Source organism: Emiliania huxleyi, assembly GCF_000372725.1.
Source record: "Emiliania huxleyi CCMP1516 chromosome Unknown EMIHUscaffold_155, whole genome shotgun sequence".
Taxonomy (NCBI): Eukaryota; Haptophyta; order Isochrysidales; family Noelaerhabdaceae; genus Emiliania; species Emiliania huxleyi.
Genome location: NW_005201036.1, coordinates 149,172 through 173,136, shown reverse-complemented (window position 1 = coordinate 173,136; position 23,965 = coordinate 149,172). Strand labels below are relative to the sequence as shown.

Below are 23,965 nucleotides of genomic sequence, written 5' to 3'. Positions count from 1 at the left end.
TCAAGGTGATAAATCGTTTCTCTTTTGTTTCACAAAATGACTCTCACAGTGACTTCTTTGTGTGGCCAAAAACATGTCCGAGATAAACCCGAACCCGGGCCTTTAGACAGAATGTTGGTCCCCGAACCACTAGACCACGAGCCTTACTTTGCTATCTCGCAATACATTTTCTTCAGCTTTTCTAGTATGATCTCCCCGTGGTAGTTTGAGCACCTGTCCGAATCCTTCGACCACGAGGTCTCTCTCGCTCTCCCCTCTCATCACAAAGGGGTTGCCTAGTGGAGACGGTCGCTGGATGTTAAACGGGATTAGGTGGCTCGGAAGAGGGTGGCGCTTGTGTAGCAGCATCACTAGGCCCTATGCGTTGTCGGCGGAGGTGGAGCCGCGGCGCTTCGCGTAGGCCTTTTCCGCTTCCTCCCGCTCTCGCTTCCGCTTCTCTCGCGCTTCGACGAGGCGGTTGCGCATGGCTGCCGTCTCCTCCGGGGACTTGTTGGCGGTCGAGGGGCCAGGTGGGGGGCCGCTGAGCGAGCGGCAGTCGCACCAAACTCGGCTCAAGTCCCCCACCAGCCCTTGTTGCTGCAGCTGCGTGATGTGGTGCGCGACGACGCCGTTGAACCTCGCGAACGGAGGCAGCTTGAGGCACCTATATTCCAGAGTGGTTTTCTTTTTCTGTGATTTCTTTTGTGCGGTCTGCTGCGACTCGTGCTTGGAGCAGAAGATGGACTCGCGGCGGGAGAAGAGGTCAAACTGCCAGGAGCGGCCGTCCTTGTCCGCCACGTGGATGCGGCCGTCCGCCTTGGTGATCGCGGGGAGGCCCTTGGGGTTGTGGATGAGGACGTCGTGCAGGGCGTCGAATTGGACCTGTTTGGTGGATTGGTGGAGCAGTCAAGGGCGGGAGGAAGGGTGGGGAAGAAGGGGGGATCTGTGCCTTGGTGTGGCACCCGAACAGCTTGGTGCCTGGGGCCGCGCCGTCGAGGCCCTTCGAGTACGGCATCATGATGCGGCCCGAGGCGAAGCAGATTTCCTGAATCGCGATCACGAGAGGGCGCGCCCAGACGTGCATGGGGACGTCGGGCGGGGGGGGCGGCGTGGGTGTGAAGCCCAGGAGCGTGTTGCTCGCCGCCGAGTGGCTCTCGTCGTGCTGCCACGCCATCGCGGGCTTGCCTCGGACGCCGGAAATGGGCTCGATGCGGATGGCCGCGCCGGAGGTCGTCTGGCAGTCCGCGCGCGGCTTGATCATGCAGATGGGATGCTGCATCGGGGGGGGGGGGAGGGGGGATTCTGTCTGTGGTCGGTAGGGAAGAGTTGTGGGTGGGCCGCAGGGCCTTCGACTCGTCGTCCCGCTTGACCGTGATGTCAACGTAGAAGCTCATCGCAGAGATGTTGAACGAGAATCCCTCGAAGGCCTTTTGGACCGCCTTCCGGACATCGATCTCGAGGGTCGTCCCCCGCGGCGCCTGGAAGAGGTTGCGCATGGTGCGCGTCATCTCGGCCTCGTCCACAGACTCGGCGAGGAGGGTCGACTGCGGCATGATCTCGACGCGGAAGTGGACCATGTTCTTGTCCTTGGATTTGGGGACCTCCTTGGTCTTCTCCTTTAGCGCCATGGTGAGGTCGACCACATTCATCGTGATCTTGGCGCCGGGGGGTATGTTGCACCGGTCGCCTGTGAGGGTCGTAGGACGGAGGGAGGAGGAGGGGGGTGAGGGATATTTCTTTATTTGGGCAGGGGAGGGGTTTCTTTTCCGCACCGTCGAGGTAGGTGGCAACGAAGCCGTCGCTGATGGGCAGTGGGACGCCCGGCGTCGCAAAGCGGTTCAGCATCGCGTCGAAGTCGACCATTTCGTCCGAGCTTGAGAGGTAGTAGGTGTTGCGGTTTTGGTGCAAGTTGAATTTTGCCCCCTCGTACTCCATGTCGAGCGTCATGCACTCCACGACGGTCCCCACGTGGGTGTTGTTCATGTGGATCGTCTCGATCATCAGCGCCTTTTCCACGTATGGGAGGGACTCGCCCATCGCAGCCTGCATTCCCTATGGCAGAGATTCGCGGCTATATGAGCAGCTGTAGAGGTGGTTGTGCATGAGTTGGGTTCTATCGGTTCGAGGGGCTCTTGTTTTGTGGGGAGTCTCGGGTTCGAGTTGTGGGTGTCCTTCGCGGAGCGAACGCGAAGCGCGCGAGCGCACGCGCGTGCGTGTGCGGAGCGCGTGCCGTGCAGCAAGCGAGCGAGCGCAGCGCAGCGTCAGCGTCAGCGTCAGCTTCTGCGCTGCGCTGCGTCGCGAGTGCGCGCGTCGGATTTTGTGCTATGCTCTGTCGCGTGTGGTTGGTGGGCGCGTGTTCGCTCGTTTTGGCGCTGTTCTGAGTGCAGGTTTGGTCTCTGTGAGTGGCTGTGTATCAGTGTTTTGTCGACGCTTGTTGGGGCAGGCCGGGGGAGTGGCGGCGCGCGCCATAAAGGTGCCTGCCGGTTGAGGCGGTGGTGCCGGTTCGATCCGCACGCGCTTGCTCGGGGACTCGCTCCGGGAGTCGCTCATCGGCTGGTGGTTTAGGGCGACTAGACTTCGCACTGGCGCCGGAGGCCCCAGATATGAAGAAAAGTGGTAGTGCGTGTGGCGAGGCTGTGAGCGGCGAGGCCTGCCGACATGGCATTTTATTCGCGCCTTGTTTTGGCGCATGGCAGTCTTGGCGGGTCGGCAAATTCTCTTTGGTTTGCCAGTTCGCTCCTCCGCCTCGCTGGTCCCATCTGGTCCCAGCCATGCTTACGCCGCGCGAGGAGCAGGAGATGGCCGAGGTGCTCGAGTCGGAGTGCGCCGTCGAGATGGACAAGCTTGCGACCCTGTGTCGACTTGGCATCCCCGAGCGGCTGCGCGCCGAGGCGTGGAAGTACCTGCTCGGCGTGACACGGCCCGAGAAGGCGCAGGAGCTATCGCTCGGCAAGCTGATGGAGCAGCGCTACCTCCGGCTCGAGCGGGCGTGGCAGAGCGATCCGCAGCTCGAGCTCACGCGGCGGATCAAGGCGGAGGTCCGTGGGCACCACGCCGCTGCGCCTCATCTCCGCAGCCGGCAGCGGCTCGAGCGGCTGCTGCGCACCTACCTCCACTGCCACGCCGCGGACTACACCTCCGGCATGCTTCACCTGCTCGCGCCGTTTGAGCACGTGTACCGCGACTCGGACACGGACGCTTACTTTGGGTTCGAGGGGCTGATGGGCCAGCTGAGCTGGGCGCTCACCTTTGAGGGGCGCAAGCAGATGGCGGTCGCCCTGCTCACGCTGCTGCGCCACCTGCTACCCGAGCTGTACGCCCACCTCGAGGCGGAGGAGCGCCTCACCACCGGCACGAGAGCAGCCGAGACTGGTCGAGACTGGTCGAGACTGGTCGACACTAGCACACTTGACGCAGAGAAGCGACTCACCACTGGCGGCTGGCGGCCTTCATCACCTATTCACAGCAGGAGGTGTGAATAGTAGAGCTGTGAATAACTCACCACTGGCGGCTGGCGGCCTTCCCGACTCGCGGCTCACGGGAGCTGTCTGAGCCTGCTCGCAGCCCGCCTGCTTAGGCAGCCCGGCTGGCGGCGGCGGCTGGCTCGACTCTTGGCTCTCGCTGCTCCTGTCCAAGGAGCTGCCGCTGCCGTGCGTGCTCCGCCTGTGGGACGCGTACTTTTCGGCGCCGCCGGAGGGGTCGCTGCAGGAGCTGCACACCTTCGTCTGCCTCGCCGTCCTCGAGACGTGCCAGGACGAGCTACTCGAGCTGGACGGCGACGAGGAGCTGCCGCAGTACCTGCAGCACCTCCCCGCGATGGACATGGGCAGGGTGGTCACCTCGGCGCTCAACATGCGGGACGACTGCCTGGCGAGAGGCCTGTGCGGCAGCGGGGGGACGCGCGGCGCCCTGTGAAGTAAGAGTGTACGTGGACATACTGTTGCTAGCAACCGTGTGTAAGGGTTGTTGCACGAGTATATGCGGGGCCACGATGTCTCAAATATGAGGGGTTTTGACTCCTACCGGCTCCTGACGCTATCCCTGGCAGCTCTGATGACCAGGATCAGTAGTGTTGTGATGGAGGGTGCCCATACTAGCGCAGGAGCTGCCACACTCGCCCGGACCGTCCCCTTATGGGGCCGGTTCCGCAGCCCGCGAGAGCCGACAGCGGGGCCGTGCCGCGGGTGCCTACTGCCGAGTGCCACAAACACTGCGCCGTCCCGCCATCACCTACAGGCTGTCTTGTTTGATGGTTGGGATGTCCAAACGCCACCATCTTGGCTCTTGCGACCTCAAACCCGCGAGCTGCATGCGTGGTCGTGACGTCGACAGACGCCCGATGACCACGGTGAAGCTGAGATGGAACGAGTCGACAAGTCTCGTCTGAGCCCGTGGCGGTCGCCGGCTGAGTCGCCGTGCACGGGCCGGTACCTCAGGCGTCACCTCCGCAGCCTCAGTTCTCAAACTCCACCACCTCCGCCAGGACGCCGTCGGTGGCACGTTCGGCGGCGTACTTTCTGCAGCTCCATCTCAAGTACGGCGTCGAGTCTACTCACTCCTGTTGGATCTGTGCACTCCCTGGGACCCAGGGAGTGCACAGATCCAGCAAGCGGTGCGTCCCGGCAGCGCGCGCAGGCTGCGGAGCTGCAACAAACTCGAGACACGCTTTTTTCGGACATTTTCGACGCTTTTGGCCCATATACTCGTGCAACAACCCGTAAGCATACGCATGTGCGGCTGAGGCACGCGCTAGCCGCTAGGGCACACGCGCGCGCATGAGGTGCGCGACTGTATCTTTTAGGACTCGCAAAACAACCACAATCAGCCCTGAACCTCGGTCGTCGGTGCGCCGCGTCGCTCGTGCCCGCCGCGTGCCATGCACACGCTCGCGGTCACTCGCCCGCGTCTGCGAAAGTGGTGCAGTCTGCGTCTCGGGCGCTGCGCGGCCGGGCCTCTGCCTCTCGCTGTCAGACGGTCTGTAAACAGACGCATCCCGCCCTCCCGGCTCCCGCTCCCCACGCGTACCTGGCCGGGCGGGCGCACCGCCACCGGCGACCCCCCCCGAGTCTCTCGGACAGGTGTATGCTCACTGTACCGGAAGCGGGAGAGAGACAGAGCCGGCGCGAGACTCCTGCCCCCGCTCCCCGCTCCCCCGACTCCGCGCGGGGCCCGAGGCCCCGCTAGACACTCGCCCCCGCCGGCGGCGAGGCCTCCTCGCGCCCCAGCTCACGCCACGCCGCCGCCAGCGCGCCCGGCACCACCTTGGCAAACGCGCGCTTGATCCCGGTCGGCAGCGCCTCCTCGGCCAAGACTGCGGCCTCGCCCAGCGCGTAGAGCTCGTAGTGCTGCTCCTTGGTGCCTCGGTGAGTGTGCCTCAGGACAACGTACCGCGGCGGCGGCGGGTTGTCGGCCGCGCGCTCTCCCGGCGGCAGCTCGCCCGGCAGCTCCGGCCCGCACGCCGCGGCCTGGTTGGCGAAGTGTGCCGCCGGGTTGAAGATGAGCAGGCGCAGGTTGAGGTAGCGCTGCAGAGTGGCGAGCGACGTCTCGTCGGCCCAGTGCGTGCGGCTGCCTATTCACAGCAGGAGGTGTGAATAGTGGAGCTGTGAATGACTCTCGTCGGCCAGTGCGTGCGGCTGCCTTCCGAGTCGGCGGCGGGGCGGGCGATGTTCCGCCTGGCATCGCGAACGACCTCGGGTCATCTCTCGCGCGATCTCGGGTCATCTCTCGCGCGATCTCGGGCGTCGTGCGGCGGCGGCGCGCTGCGCTGCACATCTCACCGAGCGAGGTGTGGCACGTCTCGGCTGTACCTCGGCTGCATCTCGACCGCATCTCGACCGTATCTCGGCCGTATCTCGGCTATATCTCGCCGCGTCTCGTCGAGGGAGGTGTTGTCGATGAAGGCGAACGCGGCGCCGCCCACCGCCTGGCACGCGAGCCACGCCTCCTCCTTGAAGTGTGCGCCGCAGCAGCGCCGCAGCTCGCAGACCGAGGGAGGCTCGGTCGGGGGAGGCATCGGCGGCGGAGGGGAGCCGTCGGCGGGGGGGAGGCGCTCCCACATGGTCCGCCACATCTCCGGGTCGCGGCTCGCGTGTGCGGAGTCGAACGCCTTGCAGATGGCGGAGAAGAAGCAGTTAGGGTTAGGGTTAGGGCTAGGGTTAGGGTTAGGGTGAGGGCTAGGGTTAGCGCCTTGCAGATGGCGGAGAAGAAGCAGTCGCCGTCGCGCTTGGTCTTGACGGTGCGAAGCCGGGTGCCGAGTGGAGCCGTCTCGCCAAAGCGGCGCCGGTCGCCGGCCGCCGCGGCACGCGCCTCCTTCTGCGCGACGAGCCCCGCCTCGTACTCAGCGAGCGGCACCTGCGCGCACGGGGCGGGCACGCAGCGCTCGCCCCTCCCGAGCGGTGCCGACGGTGGCGCCCTCAAAGCGGCGCCTGCTTTGGCGGGACGCCCTCCTCGATCCACACGCGATGGTAGAGCTCGCCACGCTCAGGGATCCGCTCGCCAGTCTCGTGGGTGACGTACACGTTGCCCTCGCGAGGAGGGACTGCTGGCACGGTGACCGGCACCCACATCCACTCGTCCGAGTGCGCCGCCGCCGCACCAAACTCGATCGAGTCGTCGCCGGCATCGGCGGCGGAGGCCGCGGTCGTGGCAACCTGCTCACTCAGCCAGGGCGCGCCCAGTCGAAGCGCGTCGCGGTGGCCGGTGCCACCCCAAGACAGCACGCGAAAGGTTTCGCTCGAGACCAGCGAGTGGCCCTCCGGCAGCTTAAGCAGTGCGTGCGGCGGCCGCTCATCGCGCGGCATGCGCGCAAACGGAAGCACGGCCGCGCGGAGGGAGGCCTCGGTCGCGGGACGGTCGCCCGCAGGCCGCTTCGACATGGTTACTCCGTTGTGGCGTCACCGAGTCGGTGCCGGGTGCCGAGCGCAAGCAAGAGGGAGGCCGAGAGCGGCAAGAGGATAGAGAAAAACACGCACACTCGGCCCGGAGGCGGACTGCCCTCCAAGTGCTCCAAGTGCTCTATCTGTGGGGGTCGGCCCGCAGGCGCATTATTTACAGAGAGGCGGTGCTCGGTGCCGCCGCACAACCTGGCGCAACCTGTCGCGTGTCGGACCTTAATTTGCGGTCGCTTACGACTGCACTCCAAGTGCTCCAAGTGCTGCGGGCCACACGGCTCACGACGCCTCTCTCCGACTCTCCCTCTCTGCGCTGGGCAACGGCTGCCACCCCGGGCTTAGGCCTCGGGCGGCCCGACCTCCTTCCTCGCGGGGCTCCTCGGGCTCGGGCTCGACCTGCCCCCGGCGGCAGCCTCGGGCGGCGGCGGCGGCGGCGGCGGCGGCGGCGGCAGGTCGACGAGGCCGTGGACGAGGTAGACGGACCTCCGCTCTCCAGAGGGCGAGAGCGAGGAGAGGTGTGTCTCGAGCAGTGCGCGGAAGGCGTCGGCGCCGCGGGCCACCACCTCGCCGCCGTCGAGGAGCGAGTCGAGGTCGTACCAGTCGTCACCGAGCCGGCGGAGCGCCCACCAGTGCTCGCCCACGTCGCCACCGCGGTCCTCGTGCAGGAGCAGCCCGCGCACGTCGGCAGTCTCCTCCGGCGACGGGGGCGGCTCTGCCGCAAGCTGCGCGACCGTGCGGTCGAGCGACTGCAGCGCGACGATCAGCACCTGCACGTCCACGTCGCCGTCGCTCGCGGAGCCAAAGGCGTGCGAAGCGGGCGCGCGCACGGTCCCTGCGCGGCCGCGGATGCCTTCACTGGCGGTGTCGTCATCGATCGCCGCGCACGCGATGAAAAGCTGATCGGCAAAGCCCTTGAGCTGCCGACGGGTGAACGCCGCACGCTGCTCCAGTGCATTGAGGCAGTGCAGCCCGCACCACCGCTTGACCTGCTTCTCGTGGTACGGGACGGAAGGCGCGGCGGCGACACGCTTTGGCGAGGGCGAGGGGTCGAGGCCGGCGGCGTGACGTTTTGGCGAGGGCCCGGGTGAGGGCCCGGGAGAGGGCCCGGGAATGGGCCCGGCCAGCGCGGCCGGCATGATGGACTTAACGGTGTAGAACAAGACCTCAGCCCTCCTATTGGCGCGCGCCGGTTTGGTTTTTTCTTTTTCCCACTTCCTCGCCGGAGTTTTCTTCCCTTCACTAGCAGACAAAAAGGAAAATTCATTGTTTTTCTTTTACATCTTCTCGCCTTGTTCGTTGCGTGCGTCCCTAAACAGACAAACCTACTCCCAAACAGACAGATGGCGGCAACACACGTGTCGTCCGTGCCATCCATGCCCATGCCCGCTGATTTGCTCGACGGCGGCCTCTGGAGACGCGAGACCTGGGAGAGGAGGACCACTGCCGAGCGACTGGAACTCTGGCCGCACGCGTCCAAGGCGATGGGCATAGACTGCCCGAAGCTCGAATTGGCCACCTTCTACTACCCCACTCTTGGCATCTCGATCCGCGGCGTCCGGGCAACCGAAAACATCCGATCAGCAGAACTGGTGTGCCGCGTGCCAAAGCTCAGCTTGTTGAGTGCCTTTACAATCCAGAACTCGAGCCTCTCCCCGCTCATCAACGAAGTCGGCCTGCGCAGTGCAATGGCTGTTTTTTTGATCCGCGAGTCTGCTCGCCGCGAGTCCTTTTGGATGCCTTACGTAAAGGCACTGCTCGAGGCACACCCGACGGACGGCATCCCGCAGATGTGGGACCCCGTGACCTCTCAGGAGCGGCTGAATTCGCTCTCCAACTACAGCCGGAGTCTGGCAGCCTCGTCGCGGGCGTCGACCGAGGCGGAGTGGCGGCGCCTTGCCGCGGTGGGGTTCCGCCGTCACGCTGCCGCATTAAGCGAGGGCGGAGTCTGCGGCGCCGGCGTATGCACCCACGAGCAGCTAATGCGGGAGACGTTCAGCTTGGAGCGCTTTCGCAACCTGGTGAGCGTGCTCGGGGCTCGCCAGTGGAGCCTTCCCTGGTACTCGCCCGGCACCCATATCCTCTTTAGTGCGCCCGGCGCCGACTTGCTCAACCACGGTTCACCCGGCGACGTCAAGAATCGATTCCGCGCGAACGAGCACGCCTTCACAATGCACGCGAAGCGTCTGCTCCGCAAGGGCGAGGAGGTCCGCAAGTTCTACTCCCCGACGTGTTGTGAGAGGTACCTCAACGCGTTTGGTTTCGCGCCGGTCGGCGTCGCCCAGTGCCCGTCGCATGCGCCGCAAGGCCCAAACCCGTGCTATTGGCGGCCCGGATCCCCACGGCCGCGCGCGCTGGGCGTGGAATAGAAGAGTGATTTAGCAGATTAGCACCACGTACTAGCTACTACGTGGAAGATAGTCAGAGAGAGAGAGAGAGAGAGAGAGAGAGAGAGAGAGAGAGAGAGAGAGAGAGAGAGAGAGAGAGAGAGAGAGAGAGAGATTTTAAGCAATACCAAACAAATCTAACACTCACACATCATTTGGGGCCTGAAGCCCTGTGTTCACGTGCGACGTCGGTGTGTGTCTCTCGAGGGGTGTGTTTGGAAGTCACAGTGTCACAGGACACAGCGTGACCGACCGCGCCAAACCGGGGTAACAAAAAACACGTACATTACCGTACACACACCTCCTCTAACATAGGGGACGCTGCGACGCTCGCGGCCTGGGCCGACCGCACCCTCCCCCAGGACGCAGGAGCCAGGACGGGCAGCCTCCTGCACTGCGCAACACTCGCTGCGCACGATGAGGTGGATAAACTCTTTTTGAGGGCGGTCGTGGGTCGAGTGCACGGAGCTAAGAGCCTCGCCCCGTCCTCGCAGGAAGTCGCTTAGGCGGCTCCCGTGGTGTACCTCTGAGGGAGGGTGTAGAGGATGTAGAGTGTAGAGCGTTGTAGAGCTGTAGAGATGTAGAGCGCTGTAGAGCGCTGTAGAGCTGTAGAGCTCTACATCCGGCGCGGGACGAACTGCGTGCGTTGTAGAGCGATGTAGAGGCGCTCTACAACGTGAAATCTCTACAACAAACTCTACATCCGCATCAGGAGCGGCGAACGAGGCACGGTCGCTCTCCGACATGAGGCGCGTTGCACTTGCCGGTGCTGCTCTGGCCTTCTGTCTGCCCGCCCAATGGGTGGCAGGTGCCTCTGCTGCTGTGGCATGCCTCACGGCTGCGACTGGCCGGCGCCTCGGCGCGTCAGCTCGGCTTGGCGCAGCGATCGTGGCCAGCGCAACTCGCCTGGACTCAACGCTCAGCCAGGAGCTCCCGCACGCGCTAGCGCGAGGCATGGCGCATGCAGCGCGTCTGAATGCTCGCCTCGCCTCGCGCAAATGCGACCGTCCTCGCAGCCGACAGTCCACCGCCTGCTACAGAAGCACTGCGACAAATGCGGCACCGGCGACGCATGGCAGGCTGGTCATGACGCAGTTATAGGGTGTTGTGTGCCGTCCAGAGTGACTCTCTGTGTGTCAGGGATAGAAGTCAGGGCCGTCCATCAGAGCTCCAGTAAGCTCGGAGACACCCCATTAGCGCGGCTCGACCTCTTTGAGTCACTGCCTTCCCGGCGGGTTTGCTGTAGAGGCCTCTACAACAAACTCTACAGCAAAATCGCGCTCTACAGTGCTCTACATCTGCATCGCTCTGTCCCGCGCCGGATGTAGAGCTCTACAGCTCTACAGCGCTCCAGAGCGCTCTACATCTCTACAGCTCTACAGCGCTCTACACTCTACATCCTCTACACCCTCCCTCAGGTGTACCTGTGTTAGTGCCAGTGCGCGCCAGTCCCGTGCCCAGTGTCGTGCGAGGTAGTTTCGGCTTTGGTGAAATTCTTCTTCAGCTAAAATTCCTTTTTCTGCCCAGAGCGCGCCAGTCCCGTAAATAGAACTCGCTCCTCTCTTCGGCTATGTGAGTGCAAAATTCTTTTCCACATTGCGGACCGTCCTAGCCGCCGCGCTGCCCCGATGCTCGAGCACGGCAGGTAGCAGGAGGAGCTAGGTGGCCGACCTGATATGCCGGGTGCGCGCGAGAGGCTGGAGGCGCTCAAGGCGAAGCGAGCTGCCGCTGCTGCCGCCGCGGAGTCAGCGCCGGCCGCCAGCTCGGCGCCCAGCCCGCAGCCGCCATCGCCCGAGCCGCCTGCGGAGCCGCCTCCCGAGCCGCCTCCCGAGCCGCCTCCCGAGCCGCCCACGACGCAGCCGTCAGGGTCGCTGTCGCCGGCGGCGTCGAGTGCGTCGGGTGCAGCCGGGGCTTCGGCAGCACGCGAGAGGTTGGAGGCGCTAAAGGCGAAGCGGGCTGCCGCTGCCGCAGCTGCTGCAGCCGCCTCGGAGCCCTCGCCAGCCGCGGCCGTTGCTCCGGTGCCCAGTCCGACGCAGCGGCCGCCGCCGCCGCACCGGACTCCGTCGGTGAACTTTGCAGGGCAGCCTTCAGCCGCGCGGCAGAAGCCGGCCGAGCCGCTGGGGAGAAGCTCGTCGCAGGATGCGGCGGCCGCGCGCGCAGGCTCTCCGGACCCGGTGGAGCTGCAGGCGCAGATGCAGGCGCAGGCGCTCGAGATGCAGGGGCAGCTGCAGGCCCAGATGCAGGCGCAGGTTCTCGAGATGCAGGCAAAGATGCAGGCGCAGATGCAGGCGCAGCTGCAGGAGATAGTCGTGCAGATGCGCGAGCAGATGCGATCTGACCTCGACGAGAGGCGGAGGCGAGAGGAGGCGCAGCAGACTCAGGCGGTGGCGGCGGCGCATGCGGCGGCGGTGGCGGTGCACCATCAGCAGCAGCACCAGCAGCACCAGCAGCACCAGCAGCACCAGCAGCACCAGCGGCACCAGCAGTCTCGCCCGCTCGCGAGGGTCGGCGAGCGGTCCGGTCTCTCGCTTGACTGTGTGCTGGGCGAGGCGGGCGGAGGGAAGGAGTCGCTGGACGCGGTCCTGCGCCACTCCACCTCCTCGTGCGCCTCCTCCTCGTGCGCCTCCTCCTCGTGCGCCTCCTCGAGCAGAGACGCCGCCCAGGGCGACTCGACGGCGAGCGCGGGGCCGGCCGAGGTTGAGGCGGTGGTGGCGGCGCTGCGGGAGGAGCTCGCCGCTCGGCATCCGCTGCGCTCGAGGTGGCCGGGGCCGCGACGCGTGGATGAGACGCTCCCCGCCCCGCCCCGTAGGCAGCATGAGCACGAGCTCGAGATCCAGGCTTAATTAGCAGGTAACTAAACAGCGCTACTCAACTAGTAATTAAGCACGAGCTCGAGATCCAGGCGCGTGCGAGGGCAGGGCGGGCGGGCGAGTGCAGCGGAACCGCTCCCGGCCAGCCGTCTTGTGTGAGTGTCTAGGCGTTGAGGCGGCAAGCGGCTGCGCCGCCGCGTAGCGCCGCCTACCTCGAGCGGCTCGAGCGCGCCCGGCGGCAGCCGCCTCTGCTCGCCCCTTCCCCCAGCGAGGGAGGGGTGAGCATCGCAGCGCCGGCGGTGAGCGTCGCGGCGTCCTCGTCTTCGGTGACTTGGGCCGCCGTCTCCCTCCCAAGGGTCCAGCTGTGCCGCTCAGTCTCGTCTTGCCACTCCGCGCACGCGCAGGTCCTCTCGTCGGCGTCGTCGGCCGCCCCCTCCTGCAACACGGGCAGCTCGCACCACAGCCGCCACGACGACAACGCTTGGCCTCTACTGCCGGTGGGCTCGCGGGGGGCGGTCGCTCTGGCCACCACTCTCCCTCACGCCCGCCGACTCGCCCCCGCCCTCGTGTCCCCGAGACAGGCGGAGCGCGATGGGGAGGAGAGCATGCCAGCGCCCATGTCAGCGCCCGAGCGGGGCAAGTTTGGGCGCGTCTTCAAGAGGGGTCGCGCCGCCGTCAGGCAGCCGCGCTCCCGCCGCCGCCCGCCGCCTCCCCCTCCCGCCCACCATCCGCCTCGGCCTCCCGCATACCACCCTCGCCCTGCCGGGAGCAGGCCCTCGTTCGTGCCGGCGCTGCAGCGCGGGAAGACGCACCTGAGCGAGACGCTCTGGACTGCCGTGCACGGAGAGGCTGCGGGCGTGTCCGACGCGCCGTCGCGGCCGGAGGGCGAGGGCGCGAGGCAGCGCGACCTCGACAAGGTGCAGACCGAGCTGCGAGCGTGGTACGTCGGCGAGGTGAGGAGAATCTTCGAGGCGGCGGCCAAAAGGGAGGCGCGCGCCACCAAGACGGCGGCAGCGCCGCCGCCGCCACCGCCACGCCCGCGCCCGCCGACCGCGCGAGCCCTCGAGGAGCGCGTGCGGGCGCTTGGCGCCGCGCGCGAGCGCCCGGAGCAGCCGCCGCACCATTTGCCGCCGCCGCCCCTGCAGCAGCACCTTATCCCGCCGATGCCACCACCGCCGAATTTGCTACCGCCGCCGCCGCCGCCGCCGCTGCCGCCACCACCGCTTGCGCCGCCGCTTGCGCCGCGCCCGCCGGTGGTGCGAGTGGAGGACAGCGACGGCGTCAACCGGTTCCTCCGGCTGCCCCTCTCGCCCGGCACGGCGAGCCTCGCCGAGGCGGAGTCGAGCGCGCGCCAGCTCTTCAATCGGCGTGCGGAGTCCGACCTCGTGCTCCAGGCTATCGAGCCCGATGGCGCGCGCGTCACGCTTGTGGAGGACGAGGACTTGCGGAGCGCCCTCGCCGCCGCCGACACGAGCCCGCTACAGCTTCGCCTCGCGCCCCCCAACAGGGCGGCGAGCTCTCCCAAGAGGGCGGTGAGTCCGCTGAGCGATGGGCTGGTGAGCGCAAGCGCTTCGGAGGCGGGCGGGAGCGAGATCTCGTCGTACCTCTCCTCGTCGCTGCAGGACGGAGCAGCGGAGGCGCTGCTCCAAGACGTGCTGCAGCGGCTCGGTACGATCGAGTCGCACGTCACGTCGGCCGCCGCTGCAGCCGCCGGGGCGGAGCGAGAGGCCGCGGCGGCGGCGGCGGCGGCGGCCGCCGCCGCCGCCGTTGGCGCCGAGCGGAGCCACGACGAGGGTCGGATCGGGGCAGCAGAGCCTTTGATCGGCGCCGCCGCTAGCACGGACCGCTGGAACGAGCTCGAGGACCGCGTCGCGGCCGCGGTGGAGCGCGTTGCCCAGGTCGAGGAGCGCGCGGTGGAGCGTGCGGCGCAGGTGGAGGGGGCCGCAGCTGCGGCCATGGAGCGCGCGGCTCTAGTGGAAGGAGCTGCGGCGGCTGCGGTGGAGCGTGCGGCGCAGGTGGAGGGGGCGGTGGCGTCGGCGGTGGAGCGCGCCGCGCAGGTGGAGGGGCGCGCAGCCGCAGCGGCGGAACGCGCAGCTGCGGCGACAGATCGCGTCGAGGAGGTGCACGACAAGATGGACAAGGCGTTGCGGGAGAGGGAGCAGCGCGCAGCTGCGGCGACAGATCGCGTCGAGGAGGTGCACGACAAGATGGACAAGGCGTTGCGGGAGAGGGAGCAGCGCGCAGCTGCGGCGACAGATCGCGTCGAGGAGGTGCACGACAAGATGGACAAGGCGTTGCGGGAGAGGGAGCAGCGCGCAGCTGCGGCGACAGATCGCGTCGAGGAGGTGCACGACAAGATGGACAAGGCGCTGAAGGACGTCCCGGCGCTGATGCGGTCGCCGGCGGGGGGCAGGCTGAGCTTTGCGCAGCTCGACAAGAACAACGACGGTTTCATCGACGCGTCAGAGTTCGAGGCGGCTGGGCTGGCGGTCCAAGGGACGGGACCGCCGCGCCCGCCAGTGGTGCGAGTGGGCAATGACGGCGTCAACCGCTACTTGTCGCTGCCCCTCTCGCCCGGCACGGCGAGCCTCGCCGAGGCGGAGTCGAGCGCGCGCCAGCTCTTCAATCGGCGTGCGGAGTCCGACCTCGTGCTCCAGGCTATCGAGCCCGATGGCGCGCGCGTCACGCTGACGGCAGACGAGGACTTGCGGCGTGCCCTCGCCGCCGCCAGCGCTGGGAATCAGCCGCAGCTGCAGCTGAGGCTGACGCCTCGTCGGTACGAGTCGCTCGACGAGCGGCTCGAGAGGAGGAGCTTCGGGGAGGGCAGGGCGGACGCGCTCAGCTCCGTCAAGGCGGCGGCGAAGCGACGGAGGAGCATCGCCGCCGGCGCGGGCGGCGAGCCGGCCGAGACGGAGGACCCCCTCGATGACGGGACGAAAGCGCCCGACCCCCTTCCCGCAAACAGTTGCCAAGCCAGGCCCCGCCCCAGCCACACACACGCGCCGCACGCTTCCTCTCCCAGGCGCTCGAGGAGATGCTGCTCGGCTTTGCAGAGAAGGCGGCCAAGGAGGCCATCCGGAGGCACTCGATGGCGACGCCCCCGCCGATGCACGGAATGGCGCCCCCGCCGCTCGGCCCCCCTGGCCTCGCGCCGCCGCCACTGCCCGGCCGCGCGCCTGGAGCGCCGCCGCCGCCGCCGCCGCCGCCCGGCGGCATTAGGCCGCCGCCCCTGCCTGGCGCAAAGAAGGGCGGTGGCGGCGGTGGTGACGACGATGACGGTGCGCGGTGCGCAGCGGAGCTTCCGAACGCTCCCTTTCGCCACTGAGGCGACCGCTCTGTGAACAGGCGGCGTGCCGTTGACCAAGCGGGGCGCGCGTGCGAAGGCGGCGCCAAAGCCGCAGGGGCTGCAGGCACGGGGCCGCGCCGGGGCACTCTCGCCAGACGGCATGATGGCCGTGTCACGCCCCGCCATCCCCGTCCGCTGCAGGCCGAGATGCGGAAGCGGCAGAACAAGAAGCTCATCAAAGACCGCGACGAGGTGAAGCAACGCCCGCGAGCCCACACCGCGGGAACTCCACTCTCTGGCCAAGCCTCGGGTTCCACCGCCACCCGCAGGTGATGGATCTGGTGAAGCGCGCAGCGGGCCCGATCGAGACGGCCGCTGCGCTGCGCGCCACGTACACCGAGGTGTCGGAGGGGCTCTCTGCTGTGGGCCTCACCATCGGCGGCTCCGAGGCGCTCGACGACCGGCTGTACATCAAGCAAAAGGGGAGCCTCGTCTACTCGGAGGAGGAGCTCGACATCGTCGAGAAGGCCGACTACCGGCTCGGCCTGATGCACTCGGTCCGCTCCCGGGCGGGGACCGACCAGGACAGCCCCGCGGGCCTCCGCTCTTGACGCGGCTGTGGACACGAGTAGGTGAATGCCTGGTCCGGGCTGCTCGACTCTCGGCTGCAGACTGCGACGCGCGTACTGGAGAACGGCATCGGCGGAACCAAGGCCGAGCGCGACCAGGCGCTGGCCGGCGCGCTCAAGGAGGCCAAGGAGAGCTTGCGCGTGCACAACTCCATCTTCGAGGACGGCACCTCCAAGAAGATCCTGGCCGACATCGACAAGGAGGGGCTGCCGCACGACGTCTCGGAGCGGCGAGACGAGCTGATGAGCAGCTGCACGAAGCTGCTCGGCGTGGCGGTCGACTCGGTCTGCGAGAGCGCCGAGGCCGCGGTCAACGAGAAGGTGGCCGCGATCCGGAAAGGCAACGCGGCCGGCGTCGTAGCGAGCATTGACGGCAAGGTCCGGCCCGCCCTCGAGCACCTCAAAAAGGAAGGAGGGCCGGAGCTGACTGCCGAGCAGAAGGGGCGGCTCGACGAGGCGGAGAAGGTCGTGCGCGCAGCGGCGCCAGCGGTGGGCGGCGATGACGACAGCGATTGAGGGCAGCGTTTGGGGGGGGGGGGGGGGGGGGGCATGGCATGCTCCATGATGTATCAGTTGCTGTGATGGCTTGCGCTTGTGTACTGTCAGTGACGATCGGGATCGCGTCTCGCCCGCATATGCGCTCTGTGATGTTTGATTTAGTACTATGACCATGTAGTCTTCGAGGCGCGTGTCGGGGCTTGTACTATGCAGACATTTAATTAAGCGGATCCGCTTTCTTTACTACTTTGCGAGTCGTTTTCTTTTTCTTTACGGCTTTGCCTTCCTGGTGTTGCAGAGACCAGAGTGCAGACGAACCTAGCTGGCGCCCCAACACCAACGCTCTGCTAGAGAGCTAAGCCGAGCGCGGCGAGAGCACGTGCACTACCACTATGAATCTATGTTCACAGAGTTTACAGTGTAAAGGCCATTTGCGAGGACTCTTCACGTGGGCCCCCGGAACCACCGCGCAGATAGGGTTACTTGGAAGGGCACAGTTCCGTCGATTCATCCCCGACGACGCCGAAATCAAAAGACGGCGGCTGCGAAGCACATGGAAGAGCCGCCCGCGCCAATTGAAAAACGCGTGCCCCTGAATCACGCGTGCTCCTTTCCCTAAGATACCAGTGCGCGCCCCCTTTCGCCTCCTCGCCCCGGGCCACGCAACCGCGCGCTCGCTCGCTCGCTGTGCGTCCTCGCCGCCGAGCACGACCCCAGCCCACGGCTCTCGCGCAAGGGCAGCGCAGCAGCTGGCCCAGTGGCCCGTGCCCTCACCCGCCGCCCCACCCCGCTCGCCCGACCCTCCACAGCAGCATGCACAGTGTACTGCCACCTACGGGCCGCGACCGGCGTTGATGTATCCTGCCCGCCGCCGCGTGCTCCGCGCAGGTGCCGTCCGAGAAGATCCCGGTCATCGAAATGGACTCAAAGTGGGCCCACCCCGGACCGCGCATCCCCCTTCTCCTCTCCCAATCCGCCACCCTGCCGCCAGGTCGGCCATCGTCCACGTCCTCTGCGTCACCATTGCACTAATCGAGGTGGCGTTTTGCGTAGCCGCTCTGGCCGATGGCCGCTCTGTCATTGTGCTCAAGGACGAGCCACCAACGGTCGTCGACACTGCAGTCCTGCCCGATACTGCGGACTTCATCGTCGGGCCCGACGCGGACGGTAATACGGTGACTACGGGCACACGCGGGGAGGACTATCAGACGCTAGCGCAGCTCCTCGGGCCCCGCTACGGCATCGGACTGCTCAAGGACTCTTCGGGCCGGGCGTGGTGAGACGACAGAGCGGTCAACTCACCTGCACTCCACAGAGCAATACCCTGCACCTCAGCAGCCCTCCGCGCCCTCCCTCAGGTGGGAGACGGGCGACGTGCCTGGCCTGAGCGCCAGCATGACGCTCATGGACCTTATCAACGAGCTGGGAGTCGGGCCTGTGGCTGAGGCGCTGCCTCTCGTGGTGAAGGGCGACATCCTCAAGCACCCGATCCAGTTTCTGTCATGCACCGAGCTGCGCGACACGGGCATGGCCGCCATGTCACTCGGCATCATCGCCGTCATCGCCGCCGGGCTGATGGTCATCTTCCACGCCGCTGCCCTCTCCGGCCTCGTCAAGCCCAAGGTGGCAAAGGTGGTACCCCTGCTCGTGTGGGTGGTGCTCTCGGTGGGCTTCTTCATCGTCGTCGTCCTCGCCGCCGTCATCTACACCAAGGAGTGGACCTGCCACAACCCCGTCATCCCTAAACTGAAGCCCGAGGACCACTTCGACCTGACGTACGGGCTTCCTTTTGCGTGCGTTGGCTTTGTCGCCTCGGTGGTTGCCGTTGTGGCCGTCGCGCTCGGCGTCTCCAGCGAGGGAGATCTCGTGAGCGGTGGCCGTGTGTCCCTCAAGGTCACGAACCCCGCCACGGGCGAAGCTGTGTAAGCCCACCCTCGGCTCGTGGAGTCGGGAGGACTGGCACGCGCGAGGTGGGTGATCAGAGATGCTCCCAGTCGGCGCTCAAGATTCCCTCTGCTCTGCGCATGTCTAATTTATTCGCCGGTCGGGCGCTGTCGGAGGGGGAAGAGCCCCGATTCCCCGATGCCCCACGCACCTCCCACGAGAATTGTCGTAGCCGGAGACAAGTGCTGGTTTTGGTAGCTGTTCCATACATGTGAACACGTAATCGTAAAGAGCGCCTTACGACCATACCGCATCGACACGGGCGCGTGAGTTGTGAGTATACGCGGTTTTAACAGCTAACACCGCCGTGAAAGGCTTAGAAAGGCCGCTCGACGTGTCGTCGACGGTCGAGCGCGGCCCCGCGGGGTGACTGAGCCTCCCTCGAGTCACTGACCACTCTTTTTCGCTTGCTCTTTTTCGCTCCAGCCCTCCGCTCCGGGGCGGCTTAGATCGGCTTATAACATAGTACCTTAGAGCTTGGTAGACCGGAGCGGCGTGCCCGGCTGCCAGGCCCCCTGCGTGCATGGCGGCGCGGGCCCGAGGGGCGACGGCGAGGGCGGGGGAGCGCGCACGGGGGGGGGGGGCGACGGGGGGGGCACCGGGCACGGGGAGTCGGGGAGTCCGGCGTCCCGCGGCGGGGCCGACGGCGCGGCTGGGGCTGCGCGCGCCGCCCGCAACAAGCTCGCTGCCGGACCAGTGTATCTTCTCTCTCATGACACGAACCTCCCTCGAGCGGCCGCACACTGCTCGGTACCCCCCCTGCACAACTAAGCTCATCCCTGCTGCTGGGGGGGGGGGGGGTCTGACCCCCCCAGCAGCAGAGCTCTGCTGCTGGGGGGGGTTCCCGACCCCCCCAGCAGCAGAGCGCACTGGACCCAGCTCTCCCGCCTCTTCGCCGCCGCCCCCCCCTCCACCCTCGGCTCGTGTTTGAGCGGTACGCTCGAGGCGGTTGTGTTCACCGCGCCTTCGAGCCCAATACACCTTCGTCGTGTCGAGTGCTGGCGTTTTACTAAAGACTTGTGACCATGTGAGTCTATCTTGTAATACCACACGCGGTCACGCGCCTATACATCAGAGTGTAGTCTCATCAGCGAGTGATTGCTGGCCTGTGGCGTATGACCTCGCGCGGATATCACCAACGACGAGCATGCGAAGAGAGGGAACAATATCTTGTACAGCCCGCTGTGCTCCCCGCTGTGCCACGGCGTATGATGGGCTGGCCTGCGAGAGCCGTATCTTCCCCCCTTAAGCAGAGGCGCCGCGAGGCACGAGAGGCGTAGAAGAGAGGCTGGCGTGCCCCGCACCTCCCGGTTGGCAGTAGGAGGGCCCGCCGGTGAGACCACTGATTTTGATGCCGACTATAAACTCTCGCCACTGGAACGCATGCTACTTACACGGCTGCTGGTCTGTACAGAGATGCCAGCACCCCCCACATCCCCACAGGCAGAGCGCTCCTGCTGCGCAGGGGGGGTCCGGACCCCCCCCACCCGACCCCCCCAGCAGCAGCGCTCTGCTGCTGGGGGGGGGGTCGGTCATGAGCTTAGTTGTGCAGCTGCAGGGGGGGTACCGAGCAGTGTGCGGCCGCTCCTCCGGGGAACCTCCCACGATGTCCCCGAAACCGCCACAAAGCAGCCAGGCCGGGGCGCGGGGGGGCGTGTCCGTGAGAGTCCTTGGGCCAGGCAGGCGCCCGGGACGGCGGCTCGCGAGTGAACAGGCGATATGCTGCGCACGACTGCACACCAGTGACCATCGATACCGGCGCAAGTAAGCGTAAACACGGTAAACGAACTGTACGCTAGCGTAGCAGCAGGCTCTCTGGGCGTATGCGTATGACACACTTTATGTGAGTCATTATCTATGTTGATTGGCCGGTCCTGTGGAGAAGGTCCTGTAGCATGCCGACGTTCCAAGGTTGGCACAAGGCAGCAAGGTCGTGCAGGGTGTTGGTGGGCTAGGGCGGTGGCGGCCGCCCTCAGCATATCAACACGCCTCGTCGCCGGGCCGCAGCCAGCACTCGACCGCGCGGATCACAGGCCGCGCCTTGACGAGCACTTCCTCCCACTCGTCCTCGGGGCTCGACTGCGTCACGATGGCGCCGCCCGCGCCGAGGCTGACGCCCTCCGCCGACACCACCGCTGTCCGGATGACGACGTTGAGGTCCGACGCCCCGTCGATGGAGAAGAAGCCGAGGGAGCCCGAGTAGACTCCGCGGGGCACCCCTCGCTCGAGCTCGTGGATGATCTGGAGGGTGCGCGTCTTGGGGGCCCCCGTCATCGAGCCCTGCAGCGATGGGCGTTGCGCGAAGTTGGCGGACAGCGCCTCGATTTGGGGGGGGGTGGGGCGGTGGTGGGGGGGGGGGGTACCGGCGGGAAAGCGCATGCGGCGGCGTCGAGCGCATCTGTCCCGTCCTCCAGATCGCCCGTCACGGTCGACACCAGCTGGTGGACGCTCGCGTAGGTTTCGATGGCCATCAGCTTTGGCACGCGGACCGAGCCGACCCTGCAGATGCGGCCGAGGTCGTTTCGCACGAGGTCGACGATCATCAGGTTCTCGGCGCGGTCCTGAAGGGAAGCGAGGGGCGAGGGATGGAGCACCGGCGCCGCGAGACCAACCGGGCGCGCGTGTGGGCGAACGCGCCTTCGGCGAAGTGCGCAGGGTCTCGGCATTGGCGGCGTCGAGCTCGGCCGTCGGCCCTCGAGGCATCGTCCCTAGAGACGCAGGGGCTCGAGCTCTGCGCGCGCCGGCGGGCTGGGCACGCCCGCGCGTCACGTCGTGAGCCTTTGATCGGCTTCGACTCGACGGAGCCGTCGGCGCCGATGCGCAAGAAACGCTCGGGGGAGGAGCAGCAGACGCTGAAGGCGCCCCCCGCGGCGGCCTCCCGCTCGCCACCCTCGGCGGGGGGGGCGGGTCGGAGGGCCGGCAGGTCGAAGTGCAAGAAGGCGGCGTACGGCGCCGGGTTGACGCGGCGCAGGGCGAGGTGCAGCGCGAGCGGGGAGGGCGGAGGCGCGGCGCGAGGCGGAGGCGCGCGGAACTGGGTCGTCAGGCAGACCTCGTACGACTCGCCTAGAGGTGGGCAGGGTTGTCGGGGGGGTGGTGCCCACCCCTGGGCCCCCTCGCACACACGCCCTGCCCTCACCCTCGCGCAACAACTCGAAGATGCGCTCGATGTTCGCCGTGTACTCATCGCGGCTACGCGCGCTCTCGAAGCCAGCCGCCGCCCCCCCGTGCAACGGTTGACACGCCGCCGCCGCCCCCCCCGGCGGCAGTCGCGCCGTCGCTCCGCCTCCCGCCGCGTCGCTCTCGGACAGGCCTCGCTGCTGCAGCGCAGCGGCCGTCTCCCACAGCCACTGCTGCGCGCTCTGCTCTTTCCCCTCCCTGCCGGGGTCGCAGAGGCAGACTGCGACCACGCGCCGTGCGGCGTGGTCGAAGGCGAGGTAGCGGTCCGAGAAGAGCCAGAGCGCCTGCGGCGAGGAGGATGCGGGGCGGCGGCGTGTCCAGGCGGGGGCGGGCAGGCAAGGGGAGGGGAGGGCGTGCACAGGGAGCGAGGCGCCTCGGGCGTCGCGGCTGAGCAGGACGGCTCGCAGTCCCGCGCTGCCGCCGCCCCCTCCGGACCCACCCTCCGCCACGCCTCGTAGCTGAAGAAGCCCACCCAGCCCCCTCGGAAGGGCGGCAGCTCCTGCGCCGCCCCTCCTCGCCCCTCCGGACCCTCAACCGGCGCGCCGCGCGCCGCGTCCCAGCGGACCGACTCTGCGCCTTCCCACGGCACGAGCCGCTCCCGCATCGCCTGCAGCAGGCTCCCGCCCGAAAGGGACTCGTCCGCCCCGTCGCGCCCCACGAGCGAGATACCGCCTCCCGCGCCGCACCGCAGCAGCGACGAGTGCGGCCCGCCGAACGCACCCATGTAGGAGTAGCGCGCGCGCGCAGGCTCGCCCGTCGGCGTGTCGCCCGAGGAGGAGCAGCAGCTCGAGTCGAGCCAGTAGGCGACGGGCAACGCGCCGAAGAGCGCCTCAAACACGGCGGCAGAGTCGAGGAAACGGCCGCCGCCCACCTCGGAGACGAGCAGCCGGCGAGCGGCGGGCGGGGGCGCGCCGAGGCGCCGCGGCACCGGAGGCGCGTCCGAGGCGTCCGGCGTGCCAGCCCTGCTGGGCGAGAGGCTGTCCGGCGAGAGGCTCGCCGGCGAGAGGGGCGGCGTGAGGCGCGGAGAGGCCATCGGCGCCCTCCGAGCCGCGCTCCTCGCGGCGAGCCGCGCAAAGTTGGCGACGAGCGCCTCTCCGTACTCGGTGCAGATGCTCTCGGGGTGGAACTGGGGGCGCGAGGCGGGCGGGGGCACGTGGTGAGGCGGGGGCGGGCGAGGCGGCGGCAGGGCGGCACGAGTCGGAGCAGGAGCAGGGCGGCAGGGCGGCAGCAGGGCCGGGGCAGGAGCGGGGCGGGTCGAGCAATGCACCTGGACGCCGTACTGTGGCAGCGAGCGGTGCCGGAGGGCCATCACCTCGCCCGACGCCGTCCACGCGGTTACCTCGAGGCAGCTCGGCACCGACGCCGCCTCGACGACAAGCGAGTGGTACCGCACGGCGCGAAAGGAGCGCGGCAGGCCCGCAAAGAGCTCGCAGCCGGCGTGGGTGACGTCGGAGAGCCGGCCGTGCATCGGCTCCGAAGCAAGACCGACCGTCGCGCCCACCGACAGCGCCAGGCCCTGGTGGCCGAGGCACACGCCGAAGAGTGGCAGGCCTGCATCGTAGGCCTCGCTGCAGACGCCAAAGTCGGCAGCATTCGCTGGACTACCTGGCCCCGGAGATATGACCACTGCTGCAAAGGGCGGGAGCGCTGAGCAGAGCGCGTCCCAGCTGGCGAACTGATTGTTCTTCACGACTAGCACCTGCAGAGGCGGAGGCGGAGGCGAGTCAGACGCTGGCCGCGGCAAGAGCAGGGTCGGTGGCAGCCGCGCTCACCTCGCAGCCGCTCTGTGCGAGGGCGTGGTAGAGATTTTGAGTATAGCTGTCGAAGTTGTCGATGAGCAGCACGCGTAGCGGCGACGGCGGCAGCGCGTCGAAGGAGGCAGCGTAGCACATCCGGCCTCACCGCCTCACGGCGATCTTGCTTGGGCACGTGCGCAAAAAAAATTGATACGCCTCGCCTGTGACTAGGGGGTTGTATCAGGTGAGCACAGTGAACTGGGTGAAGCACAACACATGCAGATTGCAGTCGTCTCACATATCTGGAATCTGCACTCTCTGTGCCGCCGCAAAAAACGCGCGCTCAGAACTCTGTGCTCTCTGTGGGACTCGTGTCACTCCAGTCCACACTCGGAACCGATCCCCGGTCTCTCAGAGGCGCGGTGTGCGCGACGTTCCTCTTTGTCCGCGTTCTCGTGGTTAGATTTCAACATTTTCGATTACATCTCTCCGCGCTCACGACGCGGTATTTAGCGACGCCGTTTTCCTCCACGCCCACCGGGGGGGGGGGGGGGGGCGCACACGGCACGCGCTTGATTCTCACTTAGCCTGGGCAAGGTGCGCAGCGTTCCATTCTCTGCCAGACGATTTCG

At 67.2% G+C, this 23,965-nt stretch overlaps 7 protein-coding genes across 7 annotated transcripts; 4 read left to right on the top strand and 3 right to left on the bottom strand.

Annotated features, from left to right (window-relative positions):
* Window positions 1–2,750: 2,750 nt before the first annotated feature.
* EMIHUDRAFT_313953 (hypothetical protein) lies at window positions 2,751–3,894 on the top strand (the record flags this gene model as incomplete). The annotated part of the gene is made up of 2 exons (XM_005786042.1): window positions 2,751–3,351; window positions 3,557–3,894. The coding sequence occupies 2 exons, from the start codon at window positions 2,751–2,753 to the stop codon at window positions 3,892–3,894; spliced, it is 939 nt and encodes a 312-aa protein (XP_005786099.1).
* Window positions 3,895–5,159: 1,265 nt separating this feature from the next.
* Window positions 5,160–5,992, bottom strand: EMIHUDRAFT_229399 (hypothetical protein; the record flags this gene model as incomplete). The annotated part of the gene is made up of 2 exons (XM_005786041.1): window positions 5,160–5,501; window positions 5,900–5,992. The coding sequence occupies 2 exons, from the start codon at window positions 5,990–5,992 to the stop codon at window positions 5,160–5,162; spliced, it is 435 nt and encodes a 144-aa protein (XP_005786098.1).
* Window positions 5,993–7,207: 1,215 nt separating this feature from the next.
* EMIHUDRAFT_229397 (hypothetical protein) lies at window positions 7,208–8,005 on the bottom strand (the record flags this gene model as incomplete). The annotated part of the gene is made up of 2 exons (XM_005786040.1): window positions 7,208–7,235; window positions 7,353–8,005. The coding sequence occupies 2 exons, from the start codon at window positions 8,003–8,005 to the stop codon at window positions 7,208–7,210; spliced, it is 681 nt and encodes a 226-aa protein (XP_005786097.1).
* A 237-nt stretch (window positions 8,006–8,242) lies between these two features.
* EMIHUDRAFT_111657 (hypothetical protein) lies at window positions 8,243–9,235 on the top strand (the record flags this gene model as incomplete). Its single annotated transcript, XM_005786039.1, has 1 exon — window positions 8,243–9,235. The coding sequence occupies one exon, from the start codon at window positions 8,243–8,245 to the stop codon at window positions 9,233–9,235; it is 993 nt and encodes a 330-aa protein (XP_005786096.1).
* Window positions 9,236–11,445: 2,210 nt separating this feature from the next.
* Window positions 11,446–16,494, top strand: EMIHUDRAFT_229395 (hypothetical protein; the record flags this gene model as incomplete). Its single annotated transcript, XM_005786038.1, has 14 exons — window positions 11,446–11,562; window positions 11,917–12,011; window positions 12,266–12,389; window positions 12,468–12,560; window positions 12,645–12,737; window positions 12,861–13,016; window positions 13,332–13,748; window positions 13,857–13,976; window positions 14,196–14,909; window positions 15,308–15,341; window positions 15,409–15,518; window positions 15,551–15,601; window positions 15,679–15,906; window positions 15,982–16,494. 14 exons carry the CDS (start codon window positions 11,446–11,448, stop codon window positions 16,492–16,494), a joined length of 2,865 nt encoding a protein of 954 aa, XP_005786095.1.
* A 535-nt stretch (window positions 16,495–17,029) lies between these two features.
* EMIHUDRAFT_229394 (hypothetical protein) lies at window positions 17,030–18,402 on the top strand (the record flags this gene model as incomplete). Its single annotated transcript, XM_005786037.1, has 4 exons — window positions 17,030–17,062; window positions 17,365–17,405; window positions 17,468–17,752; window positions 17,835–18,402. 4 exons carry the CDS (start codon window positions 17,030–17,032, stop codon window positions 18,400–18,402), a joined length of 927 nt encoding a protein of 308 aa, XP_005786094.1.
* Window positions 18,403–20,400: 1,998 nt separating this feature from the next.
* On the bottom strand, window positions 20,401–23,489 carry EMIHUDRAFT_313952 (hypothetical protein; the record flags this gene model as incomplete). Its single annotated transcript, XM_005786036.1, has 10 exons — window positions 20,401–20,700; window positions 20,784–20,981; window positions 21,029–21,128; window positions 21,177–21,272; window positions 21,369–21,483; window positions 21,557–21,881; window positions 22,037–22,096; window positions 22,163–22,723; window positions 22,865–23,296; window positions 23,370–23,489. The coding sequence occupies 10 exons, from the start codon at window positions 23,487–23,489 to the stop codon at window positions 20,401–20,403; spliced, it is 2,307 nt and encodes a 768-aa protein (XP_005786093.1).
* Window positions 23,490–23,965: the final 476 nt, after the last annotated feature.